General features: G+C 47.0%; 2 protein-coding genes and 1 long non-coding RNA gene across 8 annotated transcripts in view; 2 read left to right on the forward strand and 1 right to left on the reverse strand.

The window, feature by feature from the left end:
- Positions 1-63: 63 nt before the first annotated feature.
- LOC124064125 lies at positions 64-8,151 on the forward strand. Its single transcript, XR_006844227.1, has 3 exons — positions 64-404; positions 7,543-7,622; positions 7,876-8,151. It is a non-coding gene; the product is annotated as an uncharacterized LOC124064125 (long non-coding RNA).
- The window catches only part of iqgap3 (IQ motif containing GTPase activating protein 3), a 23,569-nt gene continuing 5,290 nt past the window's right edge, over positions 6,022-24,300 (reverse strand). For 3 of the 4 annotated variants that reach the window (XM_046398258.1, XM_046398257.1, XM_046398256.1), the window contains 37 exons: positions 19,588-19,675; positions 19,316-19,472; positions 19,091-19,168; positions 18,917-18,993; positions 18,749-18,816; positions 18,500-18,613; positions 18,206-18,384; positions 17,758-17,839; positions 17,226-17,389; positions 16,362-16,449; positions 16,025-16,188; positions 15,744-15,904; positions 15,432-15,547; positions 14,588-14,751; positions 14,328-14,418; positions 13,854-14,021; positions 13,633-13,775; positions 13,358-13,528; positions 12,698-12,781; positions 12,481-12,552; positions 12,155-12,224; positions 11,863-12,071; positions 11,594-11,746; positions 11,289-11,452; positions 10,983-11,207; positions 10,652-10,792; positions 10,463-10,547; positions 10,078-10,310; positions 9,693-9,825; positions 9,456-9,579; positions 8,362-8,488; positions 8,187-8,274; positions 7,858-8,070; positions 7,454-7,617; positions 7,126-7,251; positions 6,811-6,919; positions 6,022-6,696 (listed from right to left, as the gene is read on the reverse strand). In XM_046398258.1, the coding sequence (XP_046254214.1) occupies positions 6,583-6,696; positions 6,811-6,919; positions 7,126-7,251; positions 7,454-7,617; positions 7,858-8,070; positions 8,187-8,274; positions 8,362-8,488; positions 9,456-9,579; positions 9,693-9,825; positions 10,078-10,310; positions 10,463-10,547; positions 10,652-10,792; positions 10,983-11,207; positions 11,289-11,452; positions 11,594-11,746; positions 11,863-12,071; positions 12,155-12,224; positions 12,481-12,552; positions 12,698-12,781; positions 13,358-13,528; positions 13,633-13,775; positions 13,854-14,021; positions 14,328-14,418; positions 14,588-14,751; positions 15,432-15,547; positions 15,744-15,904; positions 16,025-16,188; positions 16,362-16,449; positions 17,226-17,389; positions 17,758-17,839; positions 18,206-18,384; positions 18,500-18,613; positions 18,749-18,816; positions 18,917-18,993; positions 19,091-19,168; positions 19,316-19,472; positions 19,588-19,652 (4,884 nt within the window). In that variant the 5' untranslated portion in view covers positions 19,653-19,675 and the 3' untranslated portion in view covers positions 6,022-6,582. Of the gene's footprint in view, positions 6,697-6,810; positions 6,920-7,125; positions 7,252-7,453; positions 7,618-7,857; positions 8,071-8,186; positions 8,275-8,361; positions 8,489-9,455; positions 9,580-9,692; positions 9,826-10,077; positions 10,311-10,462; positions 10,548-10,651; positions 10,793-10,982; positions 11,208-11,288; positions 11,453-11,593; positions 11,747-11,862; positions 12,072-12,154; positions 12,225-12,480; positions 12,553-12,697; positions 12,782-13,357; positions 13,529-13,632; positions 13,776-13,853; positions 14,022-14,327; positions 14,419-14,587; positions 14,752-15,431; positions 15,548-15,743; positions 15,905-16,024; positions 16,189-16,361; positions 16,450-17,225; positions 17,390-17,757; positions 17,840-18,205; positions 18,385-18,499; positions 18,614-18,748; positions 18,817-18,916; positions 18,994-19,090; positions 19,169-19,315; positions 19,473-19,587; positions 19,676-20,296; positions 20,547-24,300 lie in introns of those variants that run through there. The other variant, XM_046398255.1, reaches the window with a different exon arrangement.
- LOC124064120 (tetratricopeptide repeat protein 24) overlaps positions 20,735-24,300 on the forward strand; it is a 5,797-nt gene continuing 2,231 nt past the window's right edge. The window contains exons 1-7 of one of the 3 annotated variants that reach the window (XM_046398259.1): positions 20,735-20,881; positions 21,034-21,223; positions 21,777-22,020; positions 22,328-22,621; positions 22,718-22,919; positions 23,001-23,207; positions 23,669-23,797. In XM_046398259.1, coding sequence (XP_046254215.1) covers positions 21,204-21,223; positions 21,777-22,020; positions 22,328-22,621; positions 22,718-22,919; positions 23,001-23,207; positions 23,669-23,797 — 1,096 coding nt within the window. In that variant the 5' untranslated portion in view covers positions 20,735-20,881; positions 21,034-21,203. Of the gene's footprint in view, positions 20,882-21,033; positions 21,224-21,580; positions 22,021-22,327; positions 22,622-22,717; positions 22,920-23,000; positions 23,208-23,668; positions 23,798-24,300 lie in introns of those variants that run through there. The other 2 variants (XM_046398260.1, XR_006844225.1) reach the window with 2 other exon arrangements.

Below are 24,300 nucleotides of genomic sequence, written 5' to 3' on the forward strand. Positions count from 1 at the left end.
AAAAACATTTGTTTCATGTTCAACTGCACACCTGCTGCATCCAGGCGGTGGGGGGTGGAGGTCAGGTGGTGGGTGACGACTACACATCCAATCACAGAGCTGCGTTATTGCTCACCTTATATCACCTGTACCCTCAGTCAGCATTAGGTAGGCCGTCGTTACTGTGAGCAGAGACTAGCAGAGGTCAAACAAATAGAAAAACGTTATCGTTTAACCCTCTTTTTGTGTTTTTCTCTTTTTGTGCTTTTTTTAAATTTAAATGTATGTCTTTTACTTATAACTGTATTTTACACTGCAGAAGTATTTCTGTGTTTTTTTATTGTAAAGAAATACTCCTGTTTGGTCCCCCCTTGGCTTCGTCTCCATGACAACAACCGTGACTGACGGCGTCTCCAGAAGTAAAGGTCTGTCGCACGTTTGTGATGTCATCATTTAAAGTTTGTATCAGATAAGACTTTGGAGCTTAATTAACGAGCCAGCTGAGGTTAGCTGGCAGTTTGATGTCAGTTTATTTCACAGTGAACTCAATGAATATGTAATTATTCCATAATGTGGAATTATATTCATGCCACAATTGTGAGCGCGCGAAATGAAGATCGAGCGCACAAAACTTACGGCTGAGCAGACAAAAATCGATTGTGTGCTCAGAAAACGTCTCCCTCCGCGCTCACGAGGACCGCTGCGCGCTCACGATGCGACTCAGCCGCGCTTGTGGTTATGAATGAGACACAAAAGTCAACCAATCAGAGCACTGGGGTGGAGAAAACTTGTGATTGGCTGCTTCTGCTCCAATCACATCGCAACACCCACGTGGGACGTTTTACCGTGGCGCTCGAAAGTGTGACGTAGCGGAGTAGGAAAACCGCAGTGCATTGTGGGCTTTACGGGCGACTGCAGAGCGTGTTTACAGCGGCCGCATGCCTGACGCTGCTCTCGTGTCCTGTTGTTTTATTTAAACAAGTTAAAACGTGGTGCGAACGTGCCGCGTCGTTCACGTGATCGCTTCTGTAAAAACAAACGATGGGCTGAGATCGTTCACGTCTAAAGCGCGGGGAGCGCGTGTAAGCCACAAGCACCTGGCCAAGCGGTGTGCCATCCTCAGGAAACGCTTACCGGGAGATCTGGTTTTGGCAGACCGTGGATTTAACATCGGGGATGAAGCTGGACTGATGTGTGCCGAGGTGCAAAGCCCGGGCTTCACAAGAGGCCGTGCTGGACCCGAGACCTGCGGAGGAGACGCGGCAGCTCACCTAAGGGTCCGCGTGGAAGGAGTTTGGTATGACTCACCTGAGCAGCACACCAGGGAGCCTGCTGGTTCCACCTGAAGGTGAGGAACTTTCCTTCATTGATAAGACTGTGACTGTGTGCTGTGCTGTAAGTAACACGTCTCCCAGTGCCGCCATTAAACAGCGAGGCCCTGCGATAGCACACAGTGGCTGACCGACAGAGTGAGTGCATTGAACACAACACTCTGTGAACTGGCTCTTATTCATGTGGTTTCACTTTCTGTGGTTTTCTGAACATAAAATGAACGGCTGCTAATCTTCCTCTGCTTATTTCTGTTATCGTTAACATGTCATTGATATGTCAGGCACAGGAAAACCTCCTCACCTGCTACCTGCTCATATGACGACAAACACTTTACAAAGAAAGGTAATCAAACTACGCCTGATGGTGATAAGAAATATTGTAGTTCAGCGGGATTACATGAAACTGTATTCCAGCTACTTTAACTTAATATTAAAAAGTAGCCATAAGAAGTCCTCTGTGAGACCATGTGTCATTTACTCAGGCAACAATGTGTGACAGTGTCCAGTCGACGTGCTCGTATGGATCCGTTCCACCAGTCTCACTAACTTTTTGGAACAGGGTCCAGCGCGTCTCGGTGCGGTCCATTTTTCCATCAGCACCGTTTCTATCGCGAAGTGATGTAAACAAATAACTTTTGCCCACAAAAATGGCGACCGCGGCCCACAATGCATTGCGAGATCACGTGCCCTATCGAGCCACATAGACTTTTACTAAGACCGCAAAGTAACGAGTCTTGTTAAGCTAACAGCGAAAAGTTCGTCGCTAGAAATCCAGTCGATTCTTTTTGTGGAGGCATTTTTTTAATTGAAATATTCAATACAAAGCAGTTATTATAATGTACATTCATACAAACAACAGAACGTCAGCCAGGGGGTAGGCTACTTAGGTAAATGCAGAAAAAGTAGAGCACAAGTGATATGTTTTCATAGCTTTCTTATTGTTAGATTCACAGATACTTTCTGTTCTGTTTCCTTTACAAATGCAATAAAATAGGGGTTTGAGTGACTAAATTTGGCTTTGTGTATGTGATATTTACCTAATATAATTATTAAGTTTATGACATACAGTTATGTACTTTTTACATACATACATACAGTTATGTAATACTTTTTGTTTTTTACTTTTAACATCATGAACACCAAAAACTATATTGTTCCATTGTAAAAGGAAGTCTGAGTCAGGCTTCAGTTTGATGTAATGCAGTACCTCCTTCCAGTAGATGGCAGTATAGTGACAGTTCCAGAACAGGTGCATCATAGTTTCAGGCTCAGATCCACAGAAAGAACAGTTCACACACACATCCCTCCCAAATCTCAGCAGGTAGTGTTTGGTAGGATAGTATTTATGAATTAATTTATAAGACACTTCTCTAACTTTGTTTGTAATCAAATATTTGTATGGAAGATTCCATATATGAACCCAGTTCGACCCGTTAACAATATTAGACCAGTAGTGGACAACATATGGAAGTCTAATCTAGTCTAGTCTGTAAAGTTATAATCCCATCACACATCTCTTTGTCATCTTCAGTAATTTTAGTGATGTTATTCAGAGAATTAAAAAATAAAGTTGCTGACTGATGACAGTATTTGGTCTTATGTAGCTCACTGTAAAAACTGGAGCAGAAGTCTGCAATTCTACGAGGATCATCAGTTAGATCACCATTAATGTGAAGTTGTTGGATTAAATTAAGCTTCCTGTGATGTCTTTCGAGGTTAAAAAAACAGGCTGAATTCTGTTCTCCTGCTTCGATCCACTTCTTGATCTTACAAAGGCACCTTTAGCCTTTTGCAAATATATTTCATTTAATTTAGTTTGTACTGAAATCAAGTCAGAGCGCTCCCTTTCTGACATATCAGCAGAGTTTTTCTGAGATAGTGAAATTATTTTAGAGACTACTTTCTCTTCTTCTAGTCTTTGGTTTTTGGAGAAGGTACTTCCATAGTTTCTTAAATACTGGGCAGTTTTAAATTTCAGAAGTTCCCAGTTGCTACCATAAGCATCTTCAGCATTCGCTTTATTCCAAAATTCTGCTATTATCCTCTTTATGCCTAATTTGACTGCCTTGTGATTTAAAAGAGAGCTTCCAGTAAGCAGATCTATAGACCTTTGTGAAAGCAGAGTGTAAGGGGATAAATATGGAGACTGCATTATGATCACTTAGTGGAGTTGTAATAATATTACCGTATTTTTCGGACTATAAGTCGCACTTTTTTTCATGGTTTGGCTGGTCCTGTGACTTATACTCAGGTGCGACTTATATAATAAAATATATACGGTAATTTCACATGTTCACGCTGACAGTCGTGAGGGGGCGCTCTAGGCTGGTGTGCCAGTATCTGCTACGCTCCTGTACCACCGAATAATTTAAATTTAAACATAAACTTATAAAGACAACTGAGAAAGACTGAACACAAATGCCCCAAAAAGAAAATCATACCCTGCAGATTACAAGCTGCAAGTAGTGAAATACGCAGCCGAAAACGGTAATGGAGCAGCTGAAAGAAAGTTTGTAGTTAGCGAGAAACTTGTGAGGGACTGGCGAAAAGCGGAGGATACTCTGACTGCAATGAAGAAAACCAAAAAAGCTAATCGCGGGCTAAAAGCTAGATGACCACAGCTAGAGGAACAGGGTTTGGTAAACTTATGTTGTTTATGTTATAGTTATCTGAATATCTGTTGATGTGTTACATTAACATACCAGACACCCATTCAGCCCGTTGTTCTCTAACCTATTGTTATTACTATAATTTACCGTTCAAGATGTAATGTCTGTTCTTGATCTCTGATTTTATAAAATAAATTTCCCCCCAAAAATGCGACTTATAGTCCAGTGCGACTTATATATGTTTTTTTCTTCTTCATTATGCATTTTTTGGCTGGTGCGACTTATAGTCCGAAAAATACGGTAGCTAATATTTTATGTTCAGATTGTTAGAAACTAACCAAAAATCAAGCCGCGATTTCCTGGTGGCATTTCTGTTACTCCATGTAAAAGCATTAGTGTTATAATTTTGGTGTCTCCATACATCAATTAAGTTAAATTTTTGCATAAAAGCTTTCAGGTTTTTATTAACTGCAGCAGGGCTGCGTGGAGGCCAACAGTCCAGATTGTGATCAAGTATCATGTTAAAATCTCCCCCGAGTACAATACCTGAGATAGGAAAGTTACTAAAAGCATTATCAATATGATTTTCTAAAGTTTCCAGCATTATATTATTATCATTGTGCGAGTTATTGCTGTAAATATTAATAACTGCTATTATGATATTTTCAATATCTATCACTTGAAGGATAAAATGGCCTGATGGATCACGAATACTTAATAACAACGACCCTGAAAAGTTATGGTTTAAAGTGGTAACACCAGCAGGGTATTCAGAGCCATGAGCCTGCCACAACTCATTACCCCATTGGGATCTCCAAAATATTCCATCATCAGGAAATGAATGTGACTCTTGGATAAAACAGAAATCAGTTTTGTGCTTCTTGGCAAACAAAAATAACGCCTTGCGTTTAACATTATTTCGTAACCCCCTGGCATTGAAAGTAACAATGGATAAGGACATAATAATAACAATGAATAGAACAAAATACGTCTAAGGATAGAATAAACTCAGATAATATTATCCTTAACAGGAGCTGGACCATCTCAGGTTCTATATGCAGTGAAACATACAACATGTAAATACAGAGAGGCACCTGGGTTTTCACAATTCCCCTCATCTCATTAACTCTGAGGCATCATCAGTGTAACATGAGGTGGGTTATAACAGTTAACTTGCATAATCTCAGTATAGTCTTGTTAGCAGTTATGTGATTATCACCTTCAGGTAGTTGGAATCAGTTCAGTTCCTTCTGCAAAGGCTCTCCCTCCGATGTAGTACGCCTTTTCCTTGTTCACGTGCTTTGGCCACCAAAGGCCACCAAAGGCCACCAAAGGCCACAGCTGCCTCCGTCTCTCCCGGGTGGCCGGTGACAGATGCTCAGCGAGGCGCAGTGTATTGGCCTGCAGACATCGCATCATGTCGCGGTGAAAGCGGGTGGCTTGTGGAGGCATTCAATGCAGAAGTAGTTCGTTCAGAGCGTAATAACATGTTGGTTCGCGAGTGGTGGTACAGTTCAACACGTGATCGTGCTACACCAATAGAGTACTCGCTGTACGTCAACATGGCTGCCCCCATGGTTTTATTCAACGTTACCGACAAAGAGAAAAACAGCCGGAAGTCCTCTGAAGTGGGTCACATGGGTTCTAAACGGTGCTGTACACGTAGCCGCGTCCTGTTTGCTGTTAGCTTAACACGACTCGTTATGTTTAATGAACTAAAGATTGTGTAGCCCCCAGACTGCGGAGCGGAAGTCCGTTTCTAAGACTTTGCGTGGTTCACCTTGCGGTCTGCTCAGCCGTACGTTTAATTTTTCGCGCTCCAAATTTCCCTGTGCGCGCTCACAATTGTGGCATGAATATAATACCGTAAATGAAGGCATAATACAACGTTTTGGTCTAAACGATGAATCAATGTCTCAATTTAATCAATAACTGATTAACTGATGAAGAATATCAATAGTTGCAGCTTTATTACAGTTGTTATGAATATTAGACAGTTGTGTGTTTTATAAAGTGAATCCTGTCACACGATCGGTCATATTTGCTATACTTTACATTTAAATCAATCAACAAACCAATCAGGTCCTTATTGATAACATGTTGAGCTTTCAGATGTTTATTGGAGTAAAAACATTCAGACAATTCAGACACATTTAAAAGTTTTCTCTTTTCTCTCACTAAAGTAAAACTAGCAGACAGAAAATATTTACAATTATTGATTATTTAACTGATCAGGTATCAGGACAGCTGATGACAATGTAGAGAAGACATCCCACTCTGTTTACGTTCCAGGAAGCTCAGAATGAGATTCAAAGATAAAAGTGTAGTGAAGATGCTTCACTCTGAGAATTATGTATAAAACTGGATAAAGAAACAAACTGTAGTGAGACAGAAAAAACAGAGATAGGAGCATAAAGAAGATGCTTCACTTTGTTTAAAGTAGTGTAGTAGCAATAATCTCTTATTAAAATGGAGTAACAAGTAAGTGAGGTCTGGTAATAACATTCATGCCAATAAAGCTTGATAAAGTTCTATCAGTCAATATTTGGTGTGAGGGAAGACACGAGAAACCCAAGATAGGAGTGTAAAGATGCTTCACTCTGTAGCTCATAGGAGTGTGTAGGAACAGATGAGCAGTGAGATATGTAACCCGGCAGGAGTGCTCATTTCTTGAAAAACTTCTTGTTGAGGAGGAAGATGAGCAGGTTGACGTTGACCTTCGCCTTGTCGAACATCCTCATCACCGCCACGCCCTCATACTGCAGCTGCAGCAGGTCCTGTTAGCGCGCACACACACACACACACACGTACGTACATTTCAGCTGTTTCATTTACCGGTTCGATTCAGTACACTAAGACTGGTTTGACCCAGTATGTAGCCTGATCCGTACCTGGTATTTGAGCACAAACTCTTCCATCTCGACTCCGAGGAATCGAGCTTTAACTTTGAAACTTCCTTTCTCTGGCCCAGAAACAATGTCGAAGATGACGTTCTTAAACCTGGAACAGAACAGTTCAGCTGAGAAATGAACAGCATTAAACCGTTCAGTAGCGTGGATGACTTCACGGAGTTTAACGTGTGGTTGAATCATGACATGATGTTTGCCTTGTGTTCATGGTGTGTGTGTGTGTGTGTGTGTGTGTGTGTGTGTGTGTGTGTGTGTGTGTGTGTGTGCGCGCGCGCGCGCGCGTGTGTGTGCTCTCACTGTGTAGCAGGCAGGTCTTCGATCTCCAACAGAACTCCTTTCTCCTGCAGTCGGGCGGCGCTGTAGCTCAGAGCAGGAAGCTTCTTCTTCCCTTTGCTGTCTGCTGCCTTCTTATTGGTCGATTTACTGCAACACATAACCAATCACGACACCTGTGTTGACCTGTGTCTCTGTGTGTGCTGGTTTAAAATCAGTTCCCTGAACAAGCGGCGTCCCACAAGGCCCATTTGTTGGTCCCTTCCTGTTCTCTGTGTAGATTCTCAGACTCAGAGTCCATCTGACTGCTGCTCAGGTGTGCGTGTGTGTGTGTGTGTGTGTGTGGGCGCACCTGTCGACGGTCAGGTTGTCCAGGCAGGAAGTGATGTAATGTCTGTAGTAGTCCACCTGTTCACTGTGGAAGCGGCTCTTTGTGTGCAGGCTGCTGAGAGTCTGACGGAGCTTCTGAAGCTCCGCCCCTCGGCGCTGACGGTGCAGGCGTTGCTGACGGATGTCCTGGGGTGGAGTATTACAAGTTGTTATACTATTGAATAACAGGTTTTATTTTGTAAAAAATATTTGTTATAGCAGGTTAAAGCAGTGATGTATTCTGTATTATCGTCCACAACTCTGAACAGGAAACGCTGTGTCATGTTAGACCAACATCCTGCTGTGGTGTTCACTGTGTAGCGTCAGCAAGCCTAATGAATGATTATTAAATGTTTAATAATAAATGTTTTGTGTGTAATTGGTCACCTTGGCGATCATCTGCAGGATCTGGCTTTCAGTCTGAGGTGGTCTCAAGACTCCCAGTCCCTCGAGACGACGAAGACTCCTTAGGATCTTTCTCTTCTTCTCTTCTAAGCTCAGGTTGCCATTGGCAACCAGTGACTGGTTCCTCTTCATCTTATCAGGTGTACGAGCGTCCTGCCGAGCACGCCGGTGCATCAGCCAATCGTGACACACTTCCTGTGGAGGAGAAGAGATGACTGAAGTTCACCGTGAGGGTCTTGAATTTCCCTTGGGATCAATGAAGTATCTATCTGTCTATCTACCTGTGTGTGTGTGTGTGTGTGTGTGTGTACCTGGTCACGTGACGCAGATGCTCTCAGGATGTCACTCAGAGAGTCACCTGACTGAGTCCTGATGACATCAATGATCAGTTGCTTCGTGCTGAAAAAACAACAGAATGAGCTGAATCTGTCACCTGACTTGTTGTCTAAACATACCTGAGCAGGTGAAGCTAACATGCTAAGCTACCTGAGCAGCAGTCCTCTGGCATCCAGCTTGCCGTCAGACTCGTTGAAGATGTCGAACTTGTTGGTGAGAGTCAGAGAAACCTCCATCTTGCTGGACTCTGATCCTGGATCTGCTGATGAAGATTCTCCTGAAGGGCAGAAAGTACAGACATCAGATCCTGGTTCAGGATCCTGTGCTGACGATGCAGACTAAACACAGACCTGCTGCTGACACGCGTTTTGCACGCACACGTTGTTGTGTGTGGGTTTGGTGTCTGCCTGCGTGGTCGCCTGTGTTGTTCTATGTAGCACCCGGGTCCTGGGCGAACCTTTGCTTTCACTGTGTACTTGCTGTGTATGGCTGAAATGTCAGTGAAGACCTCCTACAGTCCAAGTGGATCCAGACTTGTCTGCTTTGAACTTGTGCTGCTTCCACAGGTGGATGGTTTTCTGCTCAGGCTCGCTGGTTGTTCCTCCACGTGGGATTCAACCTGAAGGACACTCTGAGCTTCTGAACTCTACAAAGCTTCCTGTGAACTTTCCTCTGAGACATTTTATTTTGAGTAAATAATTAGATGTTTTTGTTTTTCTGTCTGATTTCTTCTTCTTTGTGATGAAGACTTACAAGTTTAAACAAAGGTTTCCTTTGGCTGCACACAGGTGAGGACGTTTCTTAGTTTTATAATTAACAAACAACGGATCGGCCAATCAGCTTCTGTGACGCACAATCTGTACGACACGCGAACGTGTGTGAAGTCAAAACGAAAACATCAAAACGTGGCGTGCGGCTCAGAGCACACGTCAGCCCCACCCAGCAGGTGCAGGTTGTCTGGAACCAAACCTGCCGGGTCATCTCACAAAGCCTTGAAAGAAAGACGAGCAACTCACAAACTTTTTGTCTTCTCGCCGAGTTTGACAAAATTCACGACATGTTGGTGACGCCGACCAACAGAAGCGCAGAGCGTAGCTGCAAACGTCACAACGTCTCAGCTGGGCTCACACGCCGCTTCAGACGCGACTCTGAGCCCGTGTGAACAGACAGACAGAACAGACAAAGACGCCAAAGTCTGAACCGACAGCAACAAGCGCAGCGCAGCAGCAGGAAGACGGCAGTACCTGCAGCGGCAGGCGTAGTACCAGCGAGTTCCTGCAGGGTGGGCACCGAGCCGAGGTCCTTCAGCAGCAACCTGAGGGGGTCAGAGGGGTCCGGACACAAGACCTCCTGGTGCTCCAACAGCAGCTACACACAGACACAGACAGAGAGAGTGAGAATGCTGCAGCAGACGTGGGGTTTCCTGTATGATCCTGGTTCAGATCCAGGATCCGGTCCAGGCGCAGCATCTCTGCACAGACCTTGTGTGTGTTGAGCAGCTCGCTGACAGAGATGTAGATGACAGGTTTGTGGACGATGAGCACCTCGGAGTACTCGTCCATGTTGAATCTGTCCTCTGGTTCAGGAACGTCACAAACACACGTCAGGAACTTCCTGTCAGACACAAACAAGAACCTCATCAGTCCAGTCCAGTCCAGTCCAACACGCAGCGGTGGGTGTTTAACGGAGGTGAAGCCAGACCAACAGCTCGTGTTTGTCTTGTTGTTTCAGCACCCCCTGGTGACAACCCCACGGCATTAAGAGTCTCAGGTGAGTGCAGAAAACACCTGTGCTGTGCATCTCAGAGCATCTGCGTTCACATAAAAACCAGCTCAACCCACATCACATTCAAATCAAGCCTCTGACCTGAACTTGCTGTGAGTCTGACTGATGTACTGGTTCAGAGCCCTGATGTGGTATCCGTCTCCGTGGAAGTGCTTGTTGGCAGCGGCGTGCTGCAGCATGCGGGCGATGGAGCCCAGGATGTGACGCTGCTCCGGCTGCAGGGCGGAGCCGGCAGAACGGTCCACCACGTCAAAACCGTCCGGAGCCACGACGGCCGGGTTCATGTAGCGATAGTAGATCAGGTTTCCAACAATCTGAGGGAGGGGAGGTCACACACGTTTCAGAGTGCTGAAGCTGGTTTACACAAAACGTTTTCTTTTTAACAAATACTACACAAGTATACTGCCAGTATCGCATGTAAATCGGCTGTTAGTGGCTGAGGCTCGGTCTAAATCCTGGAGGTTACCTTGTAGAGTTCCTCCTCAGTGGCTTCAGGGAACTTTGCCTCCAGAGCGTCTCTGAGCACCTTCGCCGTGTAGCGTAGTCCATACCTGCAACACACACAAACGCACCATTATGGGGCAGTTCAAGGAGGGGGAGCAGTGGAGACCTGGAGTGGTTTGTGGAGGTTGGGGGTGTTTGGCTGGTGACTTACGGTAGTTTGTGGAGGTTGGAGGTGATGGCTTTGAAGACTCGGTCTGTCAGGTTCTTCAGATTGACGATTGCGATGTCGATGCGTCTCTGGACTTCAGGGTGACTCAGAGCTTCAGCAGGTGAAACGTCGTACGGCAGAGAGCTGCAGGGACACAGGGACACGCACACACACACACACACACACACACACGAGTCAGGCACGGAGAGCCAAGTGGCTTTCAGGTTTTCAACATGTCCCCCTGACACCAGGACCTGGCTGCATGTTTCAGCACTGATGCTGCATGCCTACATCAGTGTGTGGAGGAAACTACAATGCCCCAGGTGAATCAGACCTCTTGTGTCCAGTTTGGGTCTCGGACTGGTTGATCCAGGTCTTGTAGACATCTACGGGGTCGGTCCTGATGCTGAGAGTTCGGTCCAGAAGGACGTCCTGCAGGGCCGGACCCAGGGACTCCCGCAGGGCATTCTGACCGCGAGCGTGACGGTAAAAGTTCACCAACATCTTGATGACGGTGGGGTTTCCCGTGACCACCTCCTGAGGCTGCTCCACCTTCAGCCTGACATCAGCACAGAGACACAGGTACATGTCAAAAATCACCTTTTAGTTTGTGTGTGTGTGTGTGTGTGTGTGTAATCACCTGATCTCGTATCGCAGCGCCTCAGTGAACAGGTGCAGCAGCAGGAAGGCCTCCCGACGGTCGGAGCCGTAGTTAAACAGACTGAACACCAACATCTCCATGAAGGAGGTGGAGCGACTCTGAGGCATCAAGAAGATCAGCTGAGCCAAGTACAGCGGCTGAGTCTGGAACGGAGAAGGTTTTCAGTCTCAGTCTCAAACACATGGACACGCAGTCGCTGCAGTCAGAAGCTGATGACATCACATCACACAGGTACAGGTACAGGCACCGTACGCACCTCTAAACGGTTGCTACGTCTGTCTCACCTGCAGCAGGTAGAACAGGTGCTGGTAGGCCTCCAGTCTCTCCCTCCTCTCTCTGCTGAGAGCCTTCAGTCCTTTACTTCTCTCCACGTCCATCATGTCCGACAGCTGCTCCTTGTTCTTCTTCGTCAGTTTCTTACAGTGAGAAACCACTTCCTGTGCAGAGAGGGCTCGTTAGCACTAACGAGGACGCAAACCTCAGCGAGCGCAGCTGGAAAAAAGGACCAGGTGTCTGTCATCAGGGTGGGTGCTACCTGTCGAGCGGCACGTACCTGCAGCGTGGCTCTGTTTCGGACCAGCAGGCCGATCTTCAGGTCCATCAGGTCCAGGTCTGCCTCCAGCTGCCTGTTGAAGCGGATACTCCTCACCACATCCTCCCTCAGATGCAGCAGCTCCGCCTCTTCTCTGATGTCAGCATCGCCCAGGTCAAGCAGGTGAACAAACTTCCTGACCACAGACAGGGGGGGCGTGGCCGAGTGCACTGAGACAGGTGAGGGCGGGGATAATAAGCACCTGATAAATCAAGTATGACCAATCAGAGCGTTCCCTCCTCAATTAGCTTACCCAGCATCCTGTACTCGTCTCGAGCCTTGTTGGCTCTGAAAAAGGCCTGGATCTTTATGACAGCACCCACCTGTGGACAGACAGAGTTACTACAGCATCAGACCAGCGAGGCAGACGATACTGGTTTGACTGAGTCACTTATTCAGGGATGAGGAGGTATATATGCAAATGAAAAACTGACGTGTATTTAACTTGAGTTCTGATGAAAGGTTCACATCAGAACATCTGCAGTCCTGACAGAACAGAGAGGACTCAGAAACTGTTCTCAGATCTGTAGAAATCCCAAAGTTTTCCTGCTACAGAACAGAACCGCTGGGAAAACTCACGTTGCGTCTGAAGAAACTCAGTCGAGCTCGATATTTTCTCCTCGCTAACCACATCTTCACAAACGACTGGATCTGTCAGTACAAACACACAGACATTAATGGTCAACTAACCTGCAGAACAGCCAGTCTGTGGTTTTCACACCCGGATGGATGAGTTTTAACAAATAAACAACATTAACATTGTTAGTTAAGCGAGTCATGACGAGTCGGTTGTTACCTTGACAGCAGCTCTCCAGTTCGTGTAGAGAAACTGCAGCCGACGCCTGTAGACCCCCTGCTGGACAAACCTCCTCCAATGAGACTGAACAGGGAGACAAAGAGAAAAGCTTCCCGTGTTAAAATGTCAGTCGGCAGCAAGCTCACTGACGCCTCGCCGAAAGTTCAGACGGCTTCAGAACTCCACGATTAGTTCATTTGTTTCTTGATTAACACTCTGCTCTGCACTTCAGTTACTTCAGCACAGTCACTGACCTGTGCTCATGTCACGATCCACCTGCTGACCATTTGTACTGTTTACCTCACTTACTTCCACTCTGTACTACCTCACTTTTGTACTACCTCTAGAACCATATTTATTTTACTTATACTTATCTTATTTTGTTTTACTTTATTCTATTTTATCTTATTTTATTCTATTATTATATGTCACTCGATCTTACATTTTATGTATGCACCAATCAAGACAAATTCCTAGTAATGTGAAACCTCCTCACTTAAGCGGCAACAAAGATGATTCCGATTCTGCAGACCAGAACCCGAGCCTCACTGAGGAGTCTTCAAAGTCCGGTTCATCACACTCCTAACTGGACAAACCTGAGCTTTGATCATGAGCCTGATGCTCCAGACGGCTCTGTGAGGGGGTCAGCAGGGCTCTCACCTGGATGGTGATGACGGCAGGTGTCTGACTGATCAGGTAACGCCGCCGAGCCTCCAGCTTCTGTCTGATCAGGAAACCCCGACAGACAGCCTGCAGACGAACGACGAAGGCTTCACGGCTTTGCCACAGGACGCTGCGACTGTATGAGCCTGACACACTGCTGACTACTTCCTGTGGACATGACATCACACACGACATCACTGCAGGGGACCAATCACAGCAGGCAGATGGATGTGAGCCTGAGAACAGACCCCTGACTCTCAGGTGCGTCTCACCTGTATCTGCTGTCGGTCGAGGAACACACTGTTGTGTGTGAAGCCGTTGGGTTCCTCCCAGCTGCCCTCCAGTCTGCTCAGGTGGAAGTAGTAGAAGGAGCCGTCATCCAGCCGGACTCGAACCCACGGACTCCTGTTGTCTCCTGAACACACACACAGCTTGTTAGGTGATGGTGCTGGGCGAAGGTGGTGTGTGCGGTCAGGTGATCAGTCAGTTGTACCTCGCTGCATCCTGTCCGTCATCAAACCGTGCAGCCGTTGCTGATAATCTGCAGCGCAGGCAGAGACGAGTCCCTGCAGCCGAACCTCAGGCAGAGTCAGGACACGAAGAGTCTGAGCCGCTCGCTTCTCCCTGACAGCCTGATTCACTGCAGCTACAGACAGACACACTGCGCGCGCGCACACACACACACACACACACAGACTATCAGTGTGGTCTGGAGCTGCAGGACCTCCTCCTGGGTCTGCTTATCCAGCCGGCAGGCGGACAAATACAATAAAGTACAATAAATTCCAGCAATAAGAGCTCACATCAGAATGAGCTGCCTGATTTTAAACATAACCAACTGAAGAAGAAGAACTTTTCACTGTGTGATCAGATCCTTCACAGCAAAGATTCATGGAGGGACGGCAGGAAGTTTGCTTTTCTCTGCTCTTTCTTTGACCTCTTCAGTCCTCTGACAGTTTAAACTCACACTTTAGAGCCTTTTGACTCTCCTGATTGGCTCTCCTCACCACCTCCTGGATATCGGCCAACCACAGCTCAGCTCCTGGGTCTCCGCTCACCTGGTTGCGCAGAAGGACAACACATGACCTCAGGTTTTAAATACAAAATACTTCAAATGATCGGAATGATGAGGATTAGTGATTCATGTCAGAATTCTGCTTCTGGGGCAAATCGGAGCTGTTGGTTTGAACGTGTGTTTCCTGTGATTGGTCACCTGTGTGGATTTACCTGAGCTTTACGCTGCCTGGCTCTGGTCAGCAGGGTCAGGTATCGGCAGGTGTTGGCAGGTAAAACCTCATCCACAGCACAAGAGGGCAGCAGCAGAGCAGAGAGCAGCTGCTGAGAGTCTCCTCTGATCACAGCCTTGTTAATCTGACTGACAGCCAGCAGCTCTAAGGGTCAGAGGTCACGGTCACACGCGCACACGCACGCACACACACATTTTCTGCTCATTAATCAGTTAGTTAGCTCTAAATGTTGGCAGACCAGTCGGTGCTCTCAGTGTCGACTTATGCTGCATTCGATTTGTACTCGTGAGTCGTAACTCCGGACTCGCAGTGAAGCCGAGTCTGTTTGTGCCACAACACAGGTCTGTCTGTACCGTCACTCAGCCATCGTTGCTTTAGCAACATGGAGCGGTCACAAGCAGCAGCAGCTGACGTGGTAGCACAGCTGTGTGTCCGCAGGCAGCAGTGAGACAGTGTTGTGTTTATGACTTACTGAACCGCACACACAAACACACTGAAAACACGCAAAACCACAGCTTTTATTCACAGTCGACGCTCTGGCGGCCATGTTGGTTTGTGAACTCGACCGAGTCGACGAGTTGGAATTCTGACTTCAGGTGGCACTCGATTTGTCACTTCCAGCTTCGGAAGTCGGAAAACAACTCGAGAAGACGACTGACGAGTACAAACTAAACGCAGTGTTAAAGGAGCAGTCCAACATTTCAGCAAATATTTTTCCTCTCCACCTTCAGCAAGATGAGGAGACCAGAAGAGGAGTTGAAACTGTTAGCCTAGCTTAGCACAAAGACTCTGTGTGTGTGTGTGTGTGTGTGTGTTTTTCATACGTTCCAGTTCGTCCTGCACCGAGTTGTTCACAGAGTTAATTCCTTCCTGCAGCTGATTCCAGGTCAGCAGATCTTTGCCCACCTGCTGCTTCACACCAACCAGATGCTTAAAATACCTGAGGACATGATGACATCATTATACTGAACCATCAGCATCGTCGTCACCATGGGACCAACTACTACAGACCTTTGACATGTACTTTGTCTATGAAAAGTATGAATACAACTTAGTTTGCTTTTGTATTTATGTACTGAAAATGAGTAGATGAGTAGTACTCACAGGTGAGTAGAATAAGACAAAAAGAGTCGTACCTGTCCAACAAGGTGGGGTCGACATCAGACAGCCCTGCAGACGGACTGACCAATAAGGAGCTGAACTGCTGCAGATTTCCTGCCTCCATGGCCTGATTGATGACAGCAACAGCTGACAGCATCTCCACGGCAACAAACAGCTCCTCCTGCTGCAGCTCCCCCTGGTGGAGACAAACAGAAAAAACTAAGTTACTATCACACAACAGACCACAAATTACTGTGTCTGACCACCAGGTGGCGGCAGAGAACGTTACAGACCAGTGAACAGACTGCAGGTGTACCTGTGGAGTCCGCCTCTGCAGCAGCTGCAGCTCTCGGTGGTAAAGAGTCGCAGCGAATGGAAACACCTGAGGCAGCTGAAGGTCAGAGGTCATCAGACAGCTGACTGTGTGTCTGGGGTCGTCGAGACGCAGCGACGCATTAACACTCTGCACCGCCGCGTGCACTGAACAAACAAACGCACACACACAGACAGACACTGATTAAAGGAGCTGTGACTTCAGATGTGAGCGTATGATGCAGTCGACCAAATGACACGACAACAGCTGAGGAAAAGCTGCCGTGCTAATCGGCGACGTCGGGATTAGTAGGGATCAATGAAGCGTGTGTGTGACTTACTGGTCCGGGCCCTCTGAGCATCCCGGTTGGCGATGGTCACACCTTCCTGCAGCTCGTCGGGCTCCAGAGGATCCACGCAGCCCTGGTCCTGACAGGACGGGACAAACAGGACACCATGAGGTCGTTTCTCATGAGGGCTAACGGGAAGAATCTTTACTCACTAAACTCTGTTCAGGTTAAACTCTGGGGTCTTAAGACGTCAAACGTGTTGAGCAAACACTTTAGAGACCACAGTGACACTTAAGCCTTCCTCTGTTGTGTCTCAAACTGCTGAGACAGAATGATTTAAAGGTGCAGTACGTAGGATTTAGAGCAGAAGTCGATGTAATATTCATCATGCTAATCACCTGACTTCTTTTTTAATACCTCTGAATGAGTTAAATGCCTTTTACATGTTCGAGAGAGCGGCTCCTCCGGTACAGTCCGCCACGCTTCTACAGTGGCCCAGAGCAGACAAACTAAACACTGGCTCTAGACAGGGAATATTTAGAAGTTCCCATAGAGGAGGGTGAGACAATGCTGCAACGTCACCACTAGATGTCACTAAACCCCACCTTCAACAAAAGACAAAGCTAGAAGAGCTTATTTTATATGATCAGTGACGATCTACCAGTGATCACTTCAGTGTAGGACTGCCACTAATGAGAACGGGAACATAAGCAGATAAAGTACTGACACATTGTTTTGTCACAAAATATTTACTAAACCAAGCTGTGTTTGCAGTTAAACGTTACTGAACTTCGAATGTCTTATGGCTGCAGGTTACATCCTGTAAAGATAAAACAAAGATCTGCAGGATAACACAAGAACCTGCCTGACTGTGTGTGTGTGTGTGTGTGTGTGTGTGTGTGTGTGTGTGTGTACCAGGGCCTTCTGCTGGCGGTCGGCTGACAGCTGCTCCAAGTACCAGGGCCCATTCTCAGTACGGAGGCCCCTGAGGGACAAACATGGCATCTGCAGAGCCGCGAGCAGAGAGAGCTCATCGGCAGAGTCCAGAGCTTCATCCACCTGCTCCACCACTGCTCGGACTGACACGCACACACACACGCACGCACACGCACACGCACACGCACACACACATCATCAGTATCATCACAGCTGATCAATCTGAGGTCAGCTGGCTTTTCATTTACTGGATAGAAGATAAACTGCAGTTTTTGTCTTTTTATTTTATTTTATTTAAACATTTCTGAGTATGAATTACATTTAATTAAAGAACTTTAGCGTCTCAGAAAGCTGGGCTGCGATTGGTCAGTCATGCCGCTGCATGCCCCTTTTCATTTTTTATTTCAGACTCAGAGCAGCTGAATGTTTCATATGCGCTGAGCTGAGGTTTAAAAGAAGAAGAAATTTACATGAGGTTTGGTCTGATGAACTGATCAGAACTGGAACTCACCGTTGACAGTGTTGATGTTGTCCTGGATTTCTTTCTGAGTCAGAAACTCCTCATAGATATCTTTGTCCTCCTGACCTCCACACTGACACACACACACACACACACAGAGTCAGATTACACACAGTGTGTGTCAGTCTGTGAGACTTTAGTATCTCAGCTCATTTCGGATCTTTGTCTCATGTTGTAAATCAATAATCAGAACTGATCAATCAGTGGATTTGAATGAACGTAGTATCAATGTGATGAAGTCATTGATGTCACAATATAAAATCACATGTACTAATAATGATTAGGTCGTCATCTTCTAATCAAATTGATAGTTCAAGGAGAAATCGGGATCTGGATGGCCGATCACCTGGTCTGCGCTGGGATCAGGGCTGAGAGAGTCACACCTCCCAGAAGGCTTCTGATTGGACAAACAGACCTCCCTCTGACCAGTCAGACTCACCCTGTTGGCCGCCTGCTGCTCTTTCCTTCTTTTGCTCTGATGCAGCATCTCCTGATAGACGCTCATCAGCAGCTCCTGCAGCTCGTGGAGCAGAGCGTTAGGGTTCCTCAGAGCGGCGGCCGTGGCCTCCACGTCACCTCGCTCCACCGCCTCGTTGATGGCAATCACGGCCGCATGGACTGAAGGGAAAAAAACACGGCAGGTCAAAGTCTCCCTCTGCTGCGCCTCCCCTTCTAACGCCACCTCTCTCCTCTGTGCGACCTCACAACCAATCGGCTTTCAGTCTCTCTGTACCTGCAGCCTCGTCCAAAGACACCTCATTGGCCAGAATTCCTCCGATCTTGTTGAATGCTGGCATCTGGATTCCATATTTATCCAACTCCAACTTCATGTTGTTGATCTCCTCATCTGAACACACACACACACACACACACACACACACACACACACACACACACACACACACACACTCTGATATCAGCTCATTCACAGCTTGAGCTCCAATAAAAAATGAAAAGAAACGAGTTCATTCATCTTACTCACCTGTGAACTTCACTTTTCCGTAGAGGTCGTGGATCTGTGGAGCCAAACCCTGTCTGTACAGGTACAGGCTGCAGACAGACAGGCAGGGAGAGAGAGACACGCGGTTAACACAGAGACAGAGAGACAGGCCGCAGACAGACAGGCGTACCGACTGACAGGTGGACACACCTGAGCGCGTGGATACAGTAAACTGCTCTCGGCATGTTCTTCTTGTCGTAGATGTCCGTAGTTTCTGGATGAAAGATCTGCAAACGACAACAGCAACTGATTACTGATCACCTGATCAACACACTGATCACCCGATCAACACTCTGATCAATCACCAGTGGTGTGCTCACTGACCGCTGGCAGCCCGAGCCTCGTCAAGGCGTTCCTCCAGTGGCTGATGTTGTCGGTGTGCCGGAACTGAAGACCCACCGCCTGATCAGATCAATACACAGCTGGTTATTGAACTCTGAAGAGACGCAAGGCATTATGGGACAGCTGAGTGCGTGCACTGAGTTCACGCTGCACGGCACCAACATGACCGCCGGTTCTAACTGGCGCCCACTGATGTGTGTGTGTTACCTGGTACCGGAGCTGGTCCAGGTCGTAGATCTTCTTCAGAGCCACGGCGTTGGGAGCAAATCGATGGCCCAGTTTTGCGAGTAGGACTCCGTTCCTCAGCGCCTCCTCCAGCTCGGTGGGAGCAGGAAGCTCCTCCCCCAGACACGCCTCCATCCACCTGAGTGATGAGGAGTGATGTCATACACTGATCGGTTCAGCAAAGCGTCACACTGCAGCTGCTGCACGTATGAACGTATGAGGAGGAAGAAGATGAGACGTGTGAACCCACTGACCTCTTGGCCTCCTCCAGCCTGCACAGGTACTGATAGGCCACATTCTGGATCCTCTGCTCATCCATCTGCTCCGCCGTCAGGCGCTCATCTGTAACACACACACACACACATTAAACACACAAACAGCAACAAACACACACACATGTGTTAAACACACACACGCCGCTCTGAGCTGCTCTCTCAGATGACTTTTATCTGTTGTTCTGTTCATTCTGGTGCAGCTGATTGTTTCCACTGAGTGCTTCTGTCACACTCAGCAGAGGTGTGTGCACACCTGAGTGTCTGACAGACAGGTGCGTGAGTTAAGAACACAGTCTGTCTTAGGACTTTTTCCAGCCAATACACATAAACTATAAGACAGCCAATAATTTACATTTTTCAGTTTTGAGAGAAGTTCATAACATGTAGTTTATGCACACCCGAGCCAAGAAAAGTTAAGATGCAGTGACACAGTTATGATTAATGATGATTGATTTATGGTAAAGCTGAGCTGAAGGCACGCGAGGCTTTCTGACCTGACGGAGATGAAACCAGTTCAGCTTATGTGAGTTTCATAAAATCGAAAATATGTCACCAGACAGTCCAGCACACAGGATTAGCACATAAAACCAGCGGCAGTAGATGAAGACACTTACACAAGAATAATAACACAAGAAAAAAATCAGGTAAAACGTATTTATTTCAGTGAAACAGGAATAAACAAACTCACAGCGACTGTGTCCATCTGAATCCGCCATGTTGGCACGTCGCTCGTGCCTTTGTCCTCCGACAGGTTAATTAACTCTGTATTTGTCCTCTCGGTAAATAAAACGTATTTGGTAAGCGCTACAATTTAAACTCACGCCGTAAAAACCTCCCGATCCCTGTGAGTCTCAGTTTGAAACTGCTGCTCGGAGCTGCTTCCTGCCTGAAGTTTGAAAGCTCCCGCCGCTCTCTGATTGGCCGAACGCTCCAGCCGCCTCGCCCATTGGCTGGAGAGTTGTAGCATTGGATTGTGGTCTATGTATTTCTCTGTCAATAAAATAAACGTCCGAGATAAATTTTGTTTTCTTTTTATTAGCCCCAGACAGCATCAGACTCCTCGTTCTACAGGTTATTCTACTGTTTATTTTGTCATCATTTTAATTGTTTTTCCTATAGTTGTTCACATGTTGCCATAGCAACCTAACCCACCACAGTTGTAGCTAATAGCGGATGTTATTTGCTCATTTAAACACATCAGTCGTACTTCAACAGTTACTGGCAGCACATTTTGCGGCTTACTGAGGAGGATTTTCATGTTCACCGTGAAGCAGTAAGTGTTGCTGGGAATGTTAGCTCACAGCGCTAAAGCTTAGCGGTGCTAGCAGTAGCTAATAGTTATTAAGTTGAATGTGATGTTAGATTTAGGGTCAAACCAAGTGTAAGAAAGCAGAGTGTCATTCAAACAAACTGCTCTCTTTACAGGTTGTGTTCACTGAAGGCTCCTCGGTTCAGTAGATCTGTTTTTCACATCTGCCTTGCTTTGAGGCGGAAGGGGGTGGCCTGCAACGGGAGGGGGCAGGCTGGGATCGGGACCAGGCAGGGATCGGGCCCGGGTCTCAACATGAAACGCAGTCCACATTGTGAGCTACGGGATGCCTCACGTTTATTTAAGGTTTGTTCAGTCATTTCAGTCCTTTCTCTGCTGGTGAAACGTGAAGGCGTCAGTGTTATGTGCGGACTCCTCCAGCAGAGGGCGCTGTTAGCTTTAACTTCAGCTTCTCGCTTCTACAAGTGAAACAGGAAGAGCAAAAGTTTTTAAGTTGTTTTCAAAACGGCAAATGCAGAAATATGGTCTGTTGCTTTCAGCCACACGTGATTTTTATCAGTAGGTTGGAGACTGGAGAGAGAAAAGTCAATAAAACATTTAACCAAGCTCATAGAAAATCTAATCTAATTTGTTAACATCCATCCACCCGTTTTCTATACCGCCTATCCGTCAGGGTCGCGGGGGGCTGGAGCCTGTCCCGGCTGACGACAGGCGAGAGGCGGGTTCACCCTGGACTGGTCGCCAGTCAATCGCAGGGCCGACACACAAAGACAGACAAGCTCTTACTTAACATTATAATATTTAAATAAAGAAGTGACAAATCAATTCATCTGAACAGTCTAATGATTAATTAATCATGAAAACAGTCATCAGCGTTGATGATGTTTGATGTTTTCAGGTTCAGACTCTGTCCAGGTGAGTCCTCCTCCTGCAGGTCCAACATGGCGTCTGATGCATCTGCTCCAGGCGATGATGTGCTGAAGGTGAGAAGGAGGAGGAGGAGGGAGCAGGAGGAGGGAAGGAAGGAGGTTGAGGCGTCTGACGTCGAGGAGCTGACGTCTGCTGGTCACAGAGCTCTGCGGGACGGTCGGACCGAAGACGCTCTGAGCTGCTTTAACGGCGCGCTGCAGGCTGCGCGACAGGTGGGCCTGCTGGGGTCACAGCAGCAGCAGCAGCAGCAGCAGCAGCAGCCGTGCTCGTCTTCATATGCTTCAGCACAAGTACTGCTGTAGTAGTCGTAGCAGTAGAAATAGAAGCCGCAGTAGTAGTAATATTTCTAGAACACCAACAGTAGTAGTAGTGATAGCAGCAGCAGCAGTGAAAGTCGCTGCAATAGTAGTAGTCACAGTAACAGTAGCAGCAGTCCTACAGTAGTAGTATTAGTAGTTGTAGTAACAGATGCAGGAGCTTGAAGCGGTTGTTGATTTCCCATCATGCTCTGCTCCGCAGTTGCAGGACTCTCGGGTCCTCCAGGCCTGTTCCTTTAACCTCGGTGCAGCCTACGTGGAGGCAGGCCAACCTAAGAAAGGTCTGGACCTCCTGCGTCAGGCGCAGCCCGGACCAAAGGCCGAACGGCTCCCGGACCTTCAGTTCAACCTGGCACTGGCCCACAATGCATTGGGACAGAACCGAGAGGCCATCGTCTACTTCCTGCAGGCTGCTCAGCTGTACAGATCGCAAGGAGACGGAGGCAGCGAGGGAGACGCCTGCATGGAGATGAGCCGCTGCTACAGCAGGGAACAGGTCAGAACCTGAACCAGAGACAGAACCTGAACCACACACGTGTCAGGGAATGTGAGATGTCAGGTAAAAGGTGTGACAGCTGTGTATGTGTTGCAGGACTGGTCTCTGGCGGTTCAGGGTTTCCTGCGGGCCGCAGAGAGTTACAGAGTGGCAGCCATGTTTGATTCTGCAGCCAGTGCCTTCAAAGAGGCAGGAAGTCACATGATGCAATCAGATCAATTCAGTCATGATGACATCTTCAACGTAGTGACCGAATGTCTGAGTTTGACAGACAGAATCAAAGACCCAAAGATTCTGGGTAATGTCTTTGCATTTAAACCATCAACGGATTCAACTATCTGATTGATTGATTGATTGACTTTCTGCTCTTCTGGTCCAGGTGAGCTGTACCTGTCAGTGGGCGTGTCTTACTGCCAGCTCAGGTGTTTCCAGGAGGCGGTGCAGTGTTTCTGGCAGGCTCTGGGCCCCACAGCTCAGCAGCCCCCCCTGCTGGCCAAAGTGCTTGCCAACCTGGGAGCTGCCCTGAACTCTGTGGGCCAGTTCACACGTGCTGTGGGCTACCACAAGATGGCTGCTAAGCTCTACGGTGAGACACGGTCACTCATCAGACCAATCAGCTGTCACTCAGGGCCTGTACTGACCAGGAAGTCGACCCTAACTGACACAGACTGATTCATCTGTGCTCAGTGTCGGGTTGTGTCAAAACAAGCTGCAGATTTGATTCATTCCTTTGTTTTACCTCACAGGTGATTTAAGAGATGATCAACCCTCAGACTTCCATAAAATCAGCTGTTGCACATACCTGTTGTTTCCGCACATTAAAGTGCTGCCACCTTCTGCATTTCTTACTGTTCCATGGTTTAATATTTCAAACTGTCCCAGACACAACACTTCTACTATTTTGTGTCAGAGAGTGTAAAAAGAGCGATGTCTCACTCAGCCCACTAAATACCTGACATTTGTATAATAACACTGTATATGATATTCCCTGTGTTACCCCATTACAATGTGAAGTGATAATGTTTCTGTCTCTCTCTCTCTGTGCAGGCTCCCTGGGTTGTCGTGGCGACCAGGCTCGGTGTTTCAGTAACTTGGCGTTTGCCTTCAGTCAGCTGGGTGATGAAGAGGAGGCAGCAGAGAGCTTCATCCACTCTCTGCAGGGATTCAGAGACGCCGGTAACATCAGTAACTTCCGTGCAGCCGTGTATTAGTGTGTTGTTTGTTAATATTAAATTTGATAACATTTGATATTAATTATTAGTGAGTCAACCTGTGTTATATGTTTTCTGGTCAGTGTGATTTATTTCTGGTTGTCATGACAACCAGAAACAAATACTGTAAAGAAACCAAATGTTACCTGTCCTCACTTTGTTAGTGACCTTCATCAGGTAAAGCACAGAGAGACAAGCAGTACTACACACACTATATGGACAAAAGTATTGGGACAGCTGCCCATCACACCAACAGGGACTTTAATGGCGTCTCATTGTAAACACACAGACAGCTTTGCAGCTCTAACAGCTTCCACTCTTCTGTGAAGGCTTTCCACAACATGTTGGAGTGTTTCTGTGGGAATTTGTGCCCATTCATGCAGTAGAGCATTTGTGAGGTCACACACTGATGTTGGACCAAAAGGCCTGGCTCACAATCTCCGTTCCAGTTCATCCCAAAGGTGTTGG

The sequence above is a fragment of the Scatophagus argus genome, chromosome 9 (assembly GCF_020382885.2).
Source record: "Scatophagus argus isolate fScaArg1 chromosome 9, fScaArg1.pri, whole genome shotgun sequence".
Lineage (NCBI taxonomy): Eukaryota > Metazoa > Chordata > Actinopteri > Scatophagidae > Scatophagus > Scatophagus argus.